Below are 14754 nucleotides of genomic sequence, written 5' to 3'. Positions count from 1 at the left end.
GTGTCTGGCTATAGATTGCTGAGCGGTCTCTTTTTTTTTTTCTTGTTTGCTCCCTCTTCTTGAATGAATGTGGAGTAGATTCTAGCAAGCCCAGCCGTTCAGACAGTGATGTCAGATCCTGGTGGGCCGACAGCCCTCCCACGCTGCGAAGTCGAAGCCTTCTGATTGATGCTTTGGGAGGTTTCAACGATTGAATGTAATCTCCCTAATGCCTGGGGATGAGCGGCAAAAAAAGCATGCTCCTTGACATTTTACATGCTTCCTCCAACGGATGACCCATCACCAAATGTTAGCCTGACCTTCTACTCAGCCACTTGTCCGGCTGGTTTAAAAACAGATAGTACAACGTGTACCACCTGCTTGAAGCCACACTTCCTCCACTCCAACCTGCTACTCCATCCCAGGTGGTTAAACACAGCACCCCTCTTCTCCCTGATGTGAAACCACAAAGTGACACCAGTTCCACCACTTGAACCTGCATTTAATCAGGTGGCGAGCCTTCTGTGTGGTGGCGAGCCACTGATTAGATTTGGAGATTGAAAGCCATTACAGGAGGCAGCAGTTGGATAATGACTTAAGTGCTGTTTTGCCTTGCTTTCTCTTCAGGAAGTGATTTATCTGGATTGGCCAGGCCTTAACTGACTGGGAGGTGCCCAACGGTTGAGCGATGCCATTCTTAGATCAGATCACCCGTGCTTTGACCCTAACAACACTCACTGCCCTCCCAATGGTGATTTCACCGTCGTCCCAATAGTGATTTATACTTTCTGTACATTATGAAATATAGCTTTTAAGATGGGATCTCACTTTCAATTGTTCTTGTCCTTCACTTAATGTCACTTTTGTCCAATTGTAGACATGTTATAGAGCCAGAGGTTAATGGGTTGATAGATCAGTCGAACGGCAGAAAAAGGATCAGCGACTATTTTGATAATTGATTATTTGATGATTGTTCAAGCTTCTCCAATAGGAAGTTTGTGATGCGTTTCTCTATTTAATCTTATTGGTATATTGAATATCTTCAGGTTTTTGACAGTTGGTCAGACATTTGAAGACTTCATATTTGACTTTTGGAAACAGGGAAGGGCATTTTTTCCACAATTTCATCTTTTTTTTTTTACAAGAATATTACCATTGGGATTCAAAATATATTTTTCAAAGGAATCTTGGCCAAGAAGCATAAAACAACAAAGAGAATAAAAAAAATAAAAAACTGTAAACGAACATATGAACTTCTAACTATTTAGTAATAAAATTGAATTTGGTTGAATTAATCAAAAGGGAAACCACACAGTAAAAAAATATAAATAAATATGTGAATTTGTGGTGCTGTTGCAGCCTCACTTTAGTGAAAAGCTTATATGTGCTTTCAGATGTTTTGTTGAGGTAAAAAGACAAGGAAGTAGGCAGTTGCATTTCGTAAAGGCAGAGAGCAGCCATCCAGGATCAAACGCATTAGTTTCCTCCATTTTGTGCAAACAAGGAGAAAAACAATTGCATAATTGACTGGGGCAATTTTAGATTAATCAAATTGACAACGCAGTGCCTGTTGCACTTGGTCATTTGTTCAGATAATAAATTTCCCCTGTGTTTTTTCAACATGCAATAGTGTTTCTGACAGAGCAATGATGCAGCTGTTATAAATGTGAATTATGAAAATGTAATTGAGCGTACTGTGTGCTAAAATTAAACATATAACTAATTCTTAGAAATGGGCTTGTTATAGGAACATCATAAGATGTGATTCACAGGCTAATTAGTGTCATGTAGAATAATCACGCGTGACAGCAAAAAGCATCTTCCACAGCATTAAAGTCAGTCATCCGTGTCCATCGGATACTTAGTGATTTCCTGCATTTCCCGTAATGTCCTTCATCTGGCGTGAACTGTTTCCATTTATCTGCGGGCGGTACTTCAAGTATTGAACCCAGTGGTTGTAAACTGTTTTTTTCCTTTTCTGAGAGTCACAAACGCACTCATTAGCCTGTTTTGAAATATATGCCTTACAAGTTATTGAATGTTAAACAACACGTATCCACTGAAGCTTCAATATCTAGCTAGAATCGTGCTCAATTGTTTTGTGTAGGAGGAGAGAGCCACAACAGCAGCTGTCATCTGGGAAACAGAGTCGTGCCTCTTCTGCAAACACAAACTGTATTGTGGTTTCATGTCATGAAAGGAGTACTCCATTAAAAAAGGAGTGTCACTCATTGATTGGCTGGTCAAACAATTTAATGTTTATTTGTTGTAGTTGGTTAATAGAGTCATCTTTACGGGGTACATTAGTAGTGTAGTACTCAATTATATCCTAAGCATTTCATGTTCTTTATAATGTAAAAAGGTAACTAAAAACTAAGTTTCAAATAAATATAGTGTGGTAAAAAGTAGGCTACAATATTTCCATCTGAAATGTAATAAAGTGGAAGTATTAATGGTGTGAAATGGAAATACTCAAATAAAGTAGTCAAAGTTTTACTTGAGAAAATGAGTGGCGGTACATTTTATTTCAGCTGATCATGTAGAATCCTAAGAACCCGTTCCCAACCACATATTACAGAAATATTTACCCCGAGAAACAAATCTCATAAAGTGCCTTCACAATTGAATAATGCCTCCTAATGAAAATAAATGGCCCTTCAATAATAATAAAATTAGTCTTCAACAATAAACAAATGCCTCTTTGATAATGAAGAAATGTATATGAAGAGAGTTTCAATGAAAATAAACTAATAAAATTAATAAGTAAAAGGTAAGGCAATTACAACATATTGCACAAATAAGTCTGCCCTGATGCAGGAAACCTAGAGGAAAGATGTCTTTATTATTGACTCCAACTAAAATGCTCAAAATCACCCTCAATCAGAAAAGTTAAGATGGCAAAGAAGTCTAAAAAGACCAGAGTTTCTGGCTGAACATATCTGCTGAAATTAGGTCTACATTAAATTTGAGAAAGGATCAGAAAAGCCTTGGGCGTGCAGATCCCCACCTCTCTTGAACCCTGAAGAAAAGGCGTCGTCACATCCTGATTGGCCAAAAGTGGAAACGCACCAAGCTGCTCTCATTTCTTAATCAGCAGCTGGTCATCACACTCTGCACAACAGGTGATCTGAATTACCCTCCAATCAACACAGGGGAAGTGTGACAATCAGCTAAAAAGGAATTGGTAAAGGGTAAATGAAATCAAGTAACAAAGATTGAGGAACTGCTAGACATGTAGTTAGAACCCACAACCATGTTGTAGAGATAGATCCAATCTGACTTTTTCAGTCCCAATACCTGGGATTTGGGTATTGGCTGATACAAAGTACTGATCCGATAACAGAGTTTAAATAATAAGCTGTTTCCTCACTATGTGAGAGATTATTGTATGTATATAACATCGGGCTTGACTTAAACATTGTTTTCCTAACTTTGTAAATGAAAATGTAACAAATAAATACAAAATTAACAGGAATTACTATTAAAGTAAATCTTTTTAATTCTGCAAATTGGTCAAAGCTTTAACTTTTGGTAAACTACTGAACCAAATAAAAGCGTAAATATGGAGACACTGATCACTTTGCTGATATTTATCGGCTTATAACTTCCTCCACACACAATTGCATTTTTATATGATAACATTGTGGTTTTTTTGTCAATTATAAAGCATTGGGTCAGGATTTATTTCTCTGTCATCGAAAGACAACCAAAGTCATTGACGGACAACCAAATTCTTCAACAGTCAACCAAATTCTTCGAAAGACAACCAAAGTGTTTGTCTTTGAAAGAAAACAAGAGTTTTTTAAGGACAAACAAAGTCTTCGACAGACAATCAAAGTCTTTGATAAACAACCAAAGTCTTCAAAAGATAACCAAAGTCTTTTAAAGACAATCAAGTGTTTTAAAGACAACCAAAGACAGCAATAGACAGACAGCAATAGTCTTCAACAGACAACCAAGTATTTCACAGAGGCAGTCAAAGTCTTTGAAAGACAGCCAAAAACTTTGACACACAACGAAGTTCTTCGAAATGCAACTGAATCTTTGAAAGACAGCCAAAGTCTTGGACAGACACCCAAAGTCTTCAAAGACAGCCAAAGTCTTCGGAAAACAGCTAAGAAAGAATAACTGATTTCAAGGGAGATTTTTTCTTCCACAGGGTGCACAAAGGTAAAGGGAGAACAAAGCATCTAGGACCTTCAAGGTATCAGGGAGATGGAGTTCGCAGGGAGGGTCTTAGTGAAGGCTCAATGGCGGCATCGAATTGAAAAAGTACTAGTTTGAACATGGGTGCAATGTTCGACAGCTTTTGTGTTTCCTAAAGCTCTGAAACGTGTGTTGGTAAAATGAACGCATGAAATCAATATTGGCTGACTTCCTTTCAAATACATACATAAAAAAAAAAAAAAAAGTTTATGATCTTAAAGATGAGAGCAATGATCCTGTCAGATCCTGGAGATATTTTAAACATCTAATATCGTCATATCGCCCACCTCTATGTGACAGACAAAACAAAGTACACATACAGCTGATTGGACTGAGGACTGTGAGTACACATTTGTTTCTGCTCTGATGTGCAAGGAGGTGTTTTGCAGGTACTGAATTCCTGTTACATATACAGACATTTTTCACATTCCTGACAAACCCGTGAACTTGCATGACATTTGAACTTGTGCGAGAATACAATTGTGTGTGTGAATACTGTATGCATGTGCATGAGTGTGTGCATTACATGAAACACCTACACATCACCTCATTAGATAATTGGGATGACACATAGCACAGCAGTCCAGTAATATCAATAACACCATTCACATGTGTAAGCATCATTTATACTTTTGTTGCTCCATTTACACATGAGCTGGTTGATTGGCCCAATAGAGCTAAGCCATTAGGATGACATATAGCATGAGGGTTATTGACACCCAACAGTACCATAGCAGCAGCAGCAGCAGTAGCAGCAGGAATCACCATGTCCCCAGTGATTACTTACACAAGGTTGGGTGAATGAGCTCAGGTGGGGGGGAAGACCTGGCTTCAAAGGTTACCGTATCGACTCTACGCTCAAAAGTTTTTTCAGGAACTGAGGGAAAACTTTGGAGGATTAAGCCTGTGCAACTCCCTGGAGTGAAAATGACACAATCCTCATACTCAAACTTGAGTTGTTGATCTATATAGTATGTAAAAAGATGGATATATAGATAGTTTGGCTACCAGGTAGGTAGATAGGTTGGTTTAAGAGTTGTTACTTGCAGTTTCATGCAGTTTGCAGCCAGTTTATAAGGTACACCAAGTTGAAACAATTATTGAAACCTCAAAACAGAGGAGAGATCCCTCTCCCAGGACATATAAGAAGTGGACATAGTCACCATGACGTCAACATTGGTTTGTGGACTACGGCTACGTTTTTGATCGTCGCGATGTTGGCTTTTTGGCCAATGTCATCTAGGTTTTGGACTCTAAAGGGGACCATAATTGAACAAATGAACATCATGCTGTATATAAAAAGACTTTTAACTAGTGATTGAGACCATAAACTCATGTTTACAATGTTTTACTGAGATAAAACATTTAGTCAGAAGTGGGGTCATTTTCTCATAGACTTCTATACAATCAGACATCTTTTTGTAACCAGAGGAGTCGCCCCCTGATGGCCAGTAGTGAGAATGCAAGTGCAAGGAACTTTTCACTTTTTGAACAGGAGGTTGCATTCAGATTTCTCCTCATGGCAAACAGATATTCTCCCAAACTGTAGAGGGCAGTGTATTGAGAACTCACGTCTAAAGCATAGTTTCCGCCCATCTGCGTCCTACTCTGCCACCTGATATTTTTACCATAACCGAAACCAATCTCAGTCCTCATGCCTAAGCCTAACCAATCCTACCAACGAATGCAACTAGTACCAGACAATCAGAAGCAGAGCTGGGCGGTTCATGCCTTCGCCATGGCAGCCTTCATAATTTGGGACACAGGATCAATGCAAAGGGGCTGTTTCTGGTGGTGTGACATCACTTTGGCTTTGTGGACACTTACGATCCTTGCAGATGTGCCAAGTATAAATCAGGCGACCCTGAATTTGGATAAGGAAAAACATGGAAAAATTGGAAGAAAACTCTGGAAGAGCAGGGATCCTTCTCCCTGGACGGACAGACGCGCAATATATTGATTGAACAGAATACACAGACAAAGTAAAATTAGAGTATTGTCTCTCAAGACTTCCTCATAGTCTGCCATGACTCATTGGTGCAGGGCATGAAACAGGGCTCCAAGTTTGGATGAAAAGTGAAAAGGCATATAAGTATTGGAAATAAAGTTTTCATATTTTAAACAAGTAAGTTGTCTCTTGGTGCAGTATGTTTCAATCTGTCCAGCACTGTGCAGTAAATTAGGCAGTAGATGTGCAGGTAAGAAAGTAGCTGTGTGGGTTCGTAGATGTGGCTCGAGACCCAGCAGCTGTCTATTCAGCAGTGATTTAGCGTCTGACATGGGTGAGCCTTGTGGCTCAATAGCACTAAAAGGCTCATCCTGTCTAATGGGGTTCCTCTATGACGCAGACAAGGAGAGGTAACCCCTCCCCTTCTTTCACTCTGACATATGATCCAGAACGCACACGTACACACACACCTACTGTACACCCATTCATTTTAAGTCTACTGTGCAGAGACTGTGAGCGCACACAGACACCCACTGTACACACACACACACACACACACACACACAAACGCTGTCCTGCACACTAATGAAAAGCAAGGGAATTGAGACGATGCTGCACGACAAACAGTTGTGTAATTGCTTTTGAGATACGGCTCTTGTCGGAGGCTGTCATCGATTGATCTTTGCCGAGGAGGACTCGTTTACTCAGTGTGTGGGCGTAGGCAGTGATCATTACTGACCTGACTGTGGTATCACTTTATTAACTCAATGTGGTTTGATGTTTCACTGTATGGAGAGGAGGGAGGTTGTCATACTAAATACGGAAGCTGCTGAGAGACAAGAAATCACACTGATTAAATAAAAGTACACAATTTAAGTCACAGCAGAAGAAAAATGCACAATGCCTCGTAGTTTGAAAGTAGTTTCGCTGATACTCTGAGCAGAGTTGACACATGTGGTTTGAGATGTAAAGTGCCATGAGCTCATTATTTGCAGTGAATAAAGATTACGTAAGCTGATTGTGTGTCTATACTGAGCTGAAGCACATAGTGGATGTGTTATGAATGAAGAGCTCAGGAATGCGTCACTGTGTAGTGAACATCCCTCCCCAGCAGATGGCCCCGCCTGCAAGTGCTTAGCTGGGAGGGTGGAGGTGGTGGTGCTGGTGGTGGTGGTGCTGGTGGTGGTGGTGGTGGTGGGGGGGTTATCGATTTGGCATTTGAGATATAGCGTGCAATGTAACATTTTTTGGAAGGTTCTTAAAATATTTATTGCTGGTGATGCTTCTCCACGGATGCTTTGCCTCCTATTTAATTAATGACATCAATGCAAATTGGGGATAGCAAATGGTCCAAACGACTGAAGGATTTTGTGAATGGAGCACTTACTGACTGGGGGAATGACGTCAGCACAAAGCCATATCCCTTATTAGTGAGCCAGGACGAAAGGGAGGCGTCCTATTGGCTCGCCATGGCATCAGAGCAACCTGATTGGCTGCTGGCGGATAATTAAACACCTACACAGTCAATGCACAAATCCAAGTGGTGGGATATATAGGCTGCTGCGTTGGCGCTGCATGCAACAGAATCAAGAGTTGTTCTGCAAGTTGAGAGAAAGTCAACTTACTGTGTTTTGCATAGAGATACATAGAGATATATATTTATTTTATTTTTTTGCTGGGTGATTATCACTGAAGGTAAGTGTTGACTTTTAATGTTGGGCGATGTGTTGGGACTACAAATGTACCTGATAAGCTGTTTTGCTTATGTGTGTGTGGATGAGAGTGGATATTATGGCCACTGCGTTAGACTGTGGTGACGTGATTGTGTCGGTAATGGGATTGGAGTGTGGCCACAGGGGTCACCGGCTGCACCGCCACCCATTTTGCAAAAAGGGGTCCGGTCCGCTACCTGAAGGGCCAGAGTCCGAAAAACAGGGGAAAATGGGAGGAAAGACAGAAAGAAGGGGGGAAAAGTGAAAGAACAGCAAGCAAAAGAGGAATATGAAAGAAGAGATGGACAGGAGGAATGAGGTTTGAGTGTGTGTGTGTGTGTGTGTGTGTGTGTGAGAGAGAGAGAGAGAGAGAGAGAGAGAGTGCTGGCAGCTCATTACACTAATGCACCGGTCCCTTAGGGAGTTGGCAAGCTTGAAGTCACCCCCTCCCTCTCTTCCCTTTTCACCCCTCCTCTTCCAGCGCTAGCCAGTGCTACATGCCCTGCACACACTAGGACCCCCAGCTACCCCCCCACACACACACACACACACACACACACACACACACACACACACACACACACACACACACACACACACACACACACACACACACACACACTCCCACCCACAGACATGTCACACTCCAGGACCTGCAGCGTACGACATGAGAGAACTACCTGTCCTGTGCTCTTGGCTGGATGTTTTGGAGGAACAGTGTGTTTTTGCAGAAGAAGAGTAGGGTGAGGGGGTTGTTATGTGGCTCAGATTTGAATTGGGTAGTTGTGTGGACGTAAAAGCAAGAATATGCAGCAGGAGATCACCGCTGAAATAGTGGCAAGCTGAGATGTGGGCAGAGCTGAGCTCACCTCTCTGGGAAGTGACAGGAATCCCTTTTTTTTTTTCTTGTCATAACTTCTTACCAACAGCACAACAGGATCAGCAGGTGTATTTTCTAAAAGTATGTTGTTTTGTAGATTTTTTAGGGAGACCTGAGAACTTATTTCTATAGATGTGAGAGTGTGAATGACAGCAGTCTTGTGCACAAGGAGCTGATGGTGTGGGGGGTTTTGTCTTTCTTGCGGTGTAGGGGACCATGGTTATGTTGAAGATCTCTGCTTTCCTCGTTGCCTACGCCCTGGTCATTTGCCAGATGTACTGCTCACAAGCCGCCCCTGCCAGGTGAGACGCTCAACATCTTTACACATTTTTTTAAACTCCCAGCTGACATGCATTTTCTTCGCAGCAACTTGAAATATCTGGGGAAAAGTAGACAGACGTTAGATTACAAATTGTTAGAATCAGAAGCAACCAGTGGGAAGGAGAGGAGGGTTGAGAGCTAAGAAATAAATGTAGAATATATTTTATAGTTTGTCTTGAATATATTTAAAGAAATATATTCACAACATTTTCAGAAGTGCTAGAAAAATCTGAAGAAATGGATAGATTGAAGCAAAGAGGTGCAAACACATTCAAATATCAAGTCTTCAGCAGAAAATACAGATAGTGTGTAAGAATGTGCATGCAGACTAACTTTAAATATGCTTATTCTAGATCCTTTTAATAATTTATGATGGTACATTTTGGCACTTTACATTAGCAGGATTAAATATAGCCTCCAGTTGAGAGTTATTAGGGTTAAAATGTGTAAAAAATGTCTTTAACCACATACTTTAATAAGAAAAAAGAATGTAGATTGCATACATTTAAATACATTGTCCATATATGAAGTTTGTGTTATATACCTTTCAATGTTTGAAAAAAAAGGGAATAATGGAATTAAAAAAGAACCAAAAAAGTGAAACAAGAAAGGTAAAAAGGTGTGATTCAAATCAGGTTTGAGATAAATGTATATAAATGTATATATTTACATAGAAAACCCTCTCAAGCCACTCCCCACATTGTTCCCATGAAGCCATCGATTTTGTAATAAATCAAAAGCCGGTTGCACATCAGCCCCTCTCTCTCTCAGATGGGGCACTTTCCGCAGATTGTTTCCCCGCGTTGGCCGGGGGCCCTCCAACTCAGACGTCATCCCTCTCAGAGTTGGTGACGTCCCAGCCAACCTCCTCCCCCCCCGACCCTTCTTCCTATCCATCCAGCCACTCCACCACCACCACCACCACCACCACCCTACCCCGCCCTAACACCACCCACCCACCCTTCCTTTTAACTGCAGGTGATAATTCCAGTGAAGGATTTAATGCCTAATCTCAATTCCTTCCCTCTCAACCCCGCTCACCCCTCTTATTCGCCACAGACCGGTCCTAGAGTCCATGTCAGACCGAGTCACGCTCACGGACTACGAGGCGCGAAGGTTACTCAACGCCATCGTCAAGGAGTTTGTGCAGATGACGGCGGAAGAGATGGAGCAGCAGGCAACTGAAGGAAACAGGTACGCAGACGACAAACAAGTGTTTATCTGTAATTTAACCCTTTAAAAATACAAAAAAAAACTTTCCTCACAGATTTGACAGAATGGAGAGTGAAACAGTGAAATGTTAAGGTATAAATGGACAGCTGTGGACTTTGTGTATTATATATTCTGGTTTCACTTTAACACCGCTGAAGATGCGTCTTTTTAGCGCCCCACTTGGGTTCAATCAGGCATAGAGGTATGTACTTCCTAGCTGACCGGAAGAAAATAAAAGAAATCATAGAAAAACACACATAAAAAAAAAAATCCCTATTCTCTGTCATAACCCTGCTCCCGCATGGATGAGTTTGATTTGACTTTGTTTGATCGGACGACTATTTCCAGCCTGCCCGCCGGGCATGTGAACAGTGTATGCCTAACGGAACGGATAAGTGTGCATGATGTCAATTAAGTGGAGTTGCATGACAGTGGGAAGCGACTGGTTTCTGTTTGTTCTGTGGGTGTAAAAGATGTGACAAGAGGGGATTGACTGGGGGTGGGGGTGGAGGATTGGCGCATGAGGGGATGGAAGACTTCTTTGAATTGTATGGAAGGGGGTGGGGGTGGGGGGGGGAGCATGATGCTATCGGGAGGTGGATGTCTTTTATTTGTAGTTTTGTTTATACCTGCTATGGCATGAGATATAAATGCACGTGTGCTTGAATAGAAGGGAAAAGAAAGACATGATGAAGAAAAGTGTTTCCTGCATGTTTTTTTTGCCATGCCCTATGAGCCTGTTCTCTCTCTGCATGTGTTCTTGTGTGTGTGTCAGGCCCCTAACCAAGCGGTGCTCCAACCTCAGCACCTGTGTGCTGGGCAAACTGTCTCAGGAGCTGCACAAGTTGCAGACGTTCCCCCGCACGAACGTGGGAGCAGGAACGCCCGGCAAGAAGCGCAGTGCGCCTGAGAGCGACAGCTATGCAAGCTACGGCGAGACGTTTGACAGCATCTAAGCCCTTCCTCTATCTACCTTTACTGCATCTCTTCCTCCTCCTCCTCCTCTTCCTCTGCTCATCCCAGTTTCTTCCTTGTTGTTTTTAGGATTGGCAAGTGCATGTTGGTTTAACCTGCTTGATTGACATGAGAAGAATATGATCTTTAACTGCAACCAAACCTTTTAGTTCTTACCTCCTTCCTGCTTTTTTGGGGGGGAGTTTTTGGCAGAGAATGAATTGTCCCAAATAATTTCAGACAATCAGACTTAGTTTGTGTAATTCAGGAACCAGTTCAGACTTCCATCTCTGTGTACTGTGCGTGGAGTCACTTGATGGCATTTCAAAGCCTCTGAAACTTTAACAGTTGGGAGAGATCACTTAATCGAAACCATTAATAAATGATCCACTCATGCGACACCATGTTTCTTGTTCAATAAATGTATTTTTCTACCAGGAAGCTGTAGTTCATTTTCATTCTTAGGGCTATTTTAAAAACAGTCAGTGGGTACTTCATGAACACGTTTGCAAATATGGGCGTAAATAGGATTTTATAGCATCCTTGAAATTATCTCTGAAGCTTTCGTCGAGTCCGAAGGTAAGAAAAATGTCAAACTTGAAAACATATGCAAACAAACCTTGCATATTTTCAACATGTATGTCTTGTTTGTATTCTGTGCTGTGAAGTTGAAGCTGTGTGCAGAAATACTGTTTGTGTTTAGCATCTTTGTGTCACTATCGAATGGACGGATGTCACTCCAGATCATGGCGTTAATCCCTTGTTTGCTCTCCTGAAGCAGCGTTACAGCACAGAAGCGAGCCTGCAACACGGCAACTTGCGTGACTCACCGCCTGGCGGACTTCCTGAGCCGGTCGGGAGGGATGGGCAACAGCAACTTCGTCCCCACCAACGTTGGCGCCAAGGCCTTCGGCAGGCGGAGGAGAAGCCTCCAGATGTGAGCGCTTCCAAGACCTTCAGGGACACGGTGAATAAAGTTTCTTCTTCTTCTGATTCCTACCTTTTCTTCTTCAATATTCTTTTTTTGCATAAAGAGCAAAATTGAAAAATAACTTTTGCAACAAAAGGATTACGAACAAAAAATGTAAGCAGAACTATTCAAACTTGGAAAATAACACATAAATTCACTTTAGAAAATGTATGTTTTTTTATCACAAAAGAGATTCAAATAATTTTGGACTCATCATGTAATGAGTTGTAAACTTGTCACTTTTGTCCTTTGAAAAGCTTTAAATTTACACTTAATTTCTTTCTTTTCTGTCTTTCAGAGGTCGAAACCCGACAAGAAAACACCAGAAAAAGACCTGAGAACAAAAATCAACAAAAATCAACAAAAAACAAAATCAAGCAGAAAATAAACACTGAACTGGCCCTTTATCCACTCCCCTCACGTTCTTACGGGAAAAAAAGGACTCCTCGTCCCCATTTTCATCCTGTTAGTGACACCTTTTGCTTTTGGCAAATATGAGTAAAAAAAAAAAAAGAGAAAAAAAGCACTTTAGTTTATGTACATGAACAAATGAAAAAAAAAAACACCCTAATGGTTCCTCTTTTTTATACATGAGTATCATTGTAAAATAAAATGAAAGCTGCAGTGGTTATCACCTTATTTCTTTCCCACCTTTCATGTCGTTAGAGCACATTTCTTCTATGCGACCCCCCTCCCCATTTGAGATCCATACTCCGACATCCTCCATACTCCCCCTCCCCCAGGGGTACCCTGTTTTTTTTTTTCTGTGTGCCAGAGGGACGCCATTAAAGATCAGCCTACCCAAGGCCCCCCCCACAACGGCTGTTGTCTTGTGCCTTGATGTAGAACAATTTACATGAACATGATTGTACAGTTCTGTTTCGAGACGATAACGAAGAGCCGAGCGAAGGATGGAAGAGAACGAAGACAGATTAATATTGTAAACAATATTGTGAAAAACAAATTTCAGCAAGATTAAAATGTATTTTAGATACACTCGGGTTTGGGGTACTTGTGTTGTTTTTCAAAGGTTTTTAAGCATTTAGGAGTAGACAGAGGTTGAAGCTTATATTTGTACATCAATTACTGGAATATTGATTTACAATGTCCATAAATTATTAATGATATTGCATCTGTGAACCTCACGTAAATATACATTTATTTGTCAGAAATTTGACAATATTTCCCAGTGACAGAAACACACTTTCTAGCACACATCTGTAATTTGGCAAAAAAAAACAAACAAATCCACACTCACTGCACAGTTTTTATGCAGCGACAGTCTGCAGATGCAAACACATGAGTTACATTGGGATTATTTTACTGACACCACAGCGGCATGGATATGTTGAGAAACATGATGATACAATAAATAAATAATCAAATAAACTGCATGGGTCATTGCTTAATAAAAGGCAGCCAAACCTGCAGTCAGACTTGTTCTTCTTTAGCTCTTTTTAATCAAAATCAGTGTATAAGGACACTTAAGATAAGAAATCATCTGAGGCAAAAATATTCTGCAAGAGATTGTCTTTTTGGCATCAGTGCAGAAAAATTCACATGCTGCACTCATGCAAGCTGATTTTTAACTGAACATTTTGGGGATCTCTTGTTTTTACAGCAGCACTCCAACAGAGGGCAACAAAAGTATCTCAAGTCAAGTTTCAGTGGAGCTCTGCAGAGTCTCACTGGTCTGATTCAAGTCACAAAAACATAAAAAACAAGTCTCCACCGGTGATAAATAAGAACTTTTCGTTTACCGCCTCAGCAGGTGCTCTGAGGCAGGTAGAGATTTACATTTTGTATATTTGCACACATGATAAACTAAGAGGAGGAAGTATATCTAAAAAAGCGAAAATGACAAAGACACGTGATTCCATAAGGTTTCTTTGTTTGAATGACGTCATTCTTTAGAGCTGCCTGGCCAGCAATGAGGTGTGAATCAATGACCTGTTGACCTCTCATCATGTCGGTGTGTCACAAACAGAAGTCGTCAACCAGTGGGTCATAACAAGGATGTGTGGTTTTGATGGGTGAGTTGATCAATGAAATTACAAAGTCCATGACTTACAAAAATGATATTTTTTCAGCCCTTATGGCTCCAAGTTGAGGATGGAGTGCAGCAGATCAGACTTGATGAAAAATGGCAGAGGCCCCATAGTTACATCGATACTGACCTTAAGAATTCCATAATCACAATACCAGAACTAACTGAACCTTAAGAGATTCAAAACCACGATGGATAAGGTTTCTGGTCTGTGGAATGAACTGCCTCTTGCAATTAAGGAGGAGCAAAACCAACAAGCCTTTTAGAAAAAACAGACTGCTAGATAAGGAAATGGTCATTTAAATACATTGAAACCTTTTTTTGTTAAAGAAAAAATGATACATATACATCATATATTATTTATTTTATTATTATTAATAAAAACAATTATTAAAACAATAATAGTCTTACACATTGTTTTTTAACTTTTTGTTTTGGGATTTTATGTCAAATAAGCTAAACTAAAAACCTTAAAAAAATAAAAAAGGTCAGCTCAAACTACAAAAAATACAAAAATACATGCAT

General features: G+C 40.7%; 2 protein-coding genes across 2 annotated transcripts in view; both read left to right on the top strand.

Annotated features, from left to right (window-relative positions):
- The first annotated feature begins 8941 nt into the window (after nucleotides 1–8941).
- On the top strand, nucleotides 8942–11214 carry LOC129108722 (calcitonin-1-like). The gene is made up of 3 exons (XM_054620624.1): nucleotides 8942–9027; nucleotides 10106–10240; nucleotides 11034–11214. The coding sequence occupies exons 1-3, from the start codon at nucleotides 8942–8944 to the stop codon at nucleotides 11212–11214; spliced, it is 402 nt and encodes a 133-aa protein (XP_054476599.1).
- A 633-nt stretch (nucleotides 11215–11847) lies between these two features.
- LOC129108005 (protein inscuteable homolog) overlaps nucleotides 11848–14754 on the top strand; it is a 57154-nt gene continuing 54247 nt past the window's right edge. Inside the window, exons 1-2 of the mRNA XM_054619627.1 lie at nucleotides 11848–11903; nucleotides 11991–12149. Of these exons, the coding sequence (XP_054475602.1) occupies nucleotides 11848–11903; nucleotides 11991–12149 (215 nt within the window). The remainder of the gene's footprint in view (nucleotides 11904–11990; nucleotides 12150–14754) is intronic.

This window comes from Anoplopoma fimbria, chromosome 19 (genome assembly GCF_027596085.1).
Source record: "Anoplopoma fimbria isolate UVic2021 breed Golden Eagle Sablefish chromosome 19, Afim_UVic_2022, whole genome shotgun sequence".
NCBI classification, from domain to species: domain Eukaryota; kingdom Metazoa; phylum Chordata; class Actinopteri; order Perciformes; family Anoplopomatidae; genus Anoplopoma; species Anoplopoma fimbria.
The sequence above is the reverse complement of the archived record's forward strand: the minus strand, read 5'-3'. Positions and strand labels throughout refer to the sequence as shown.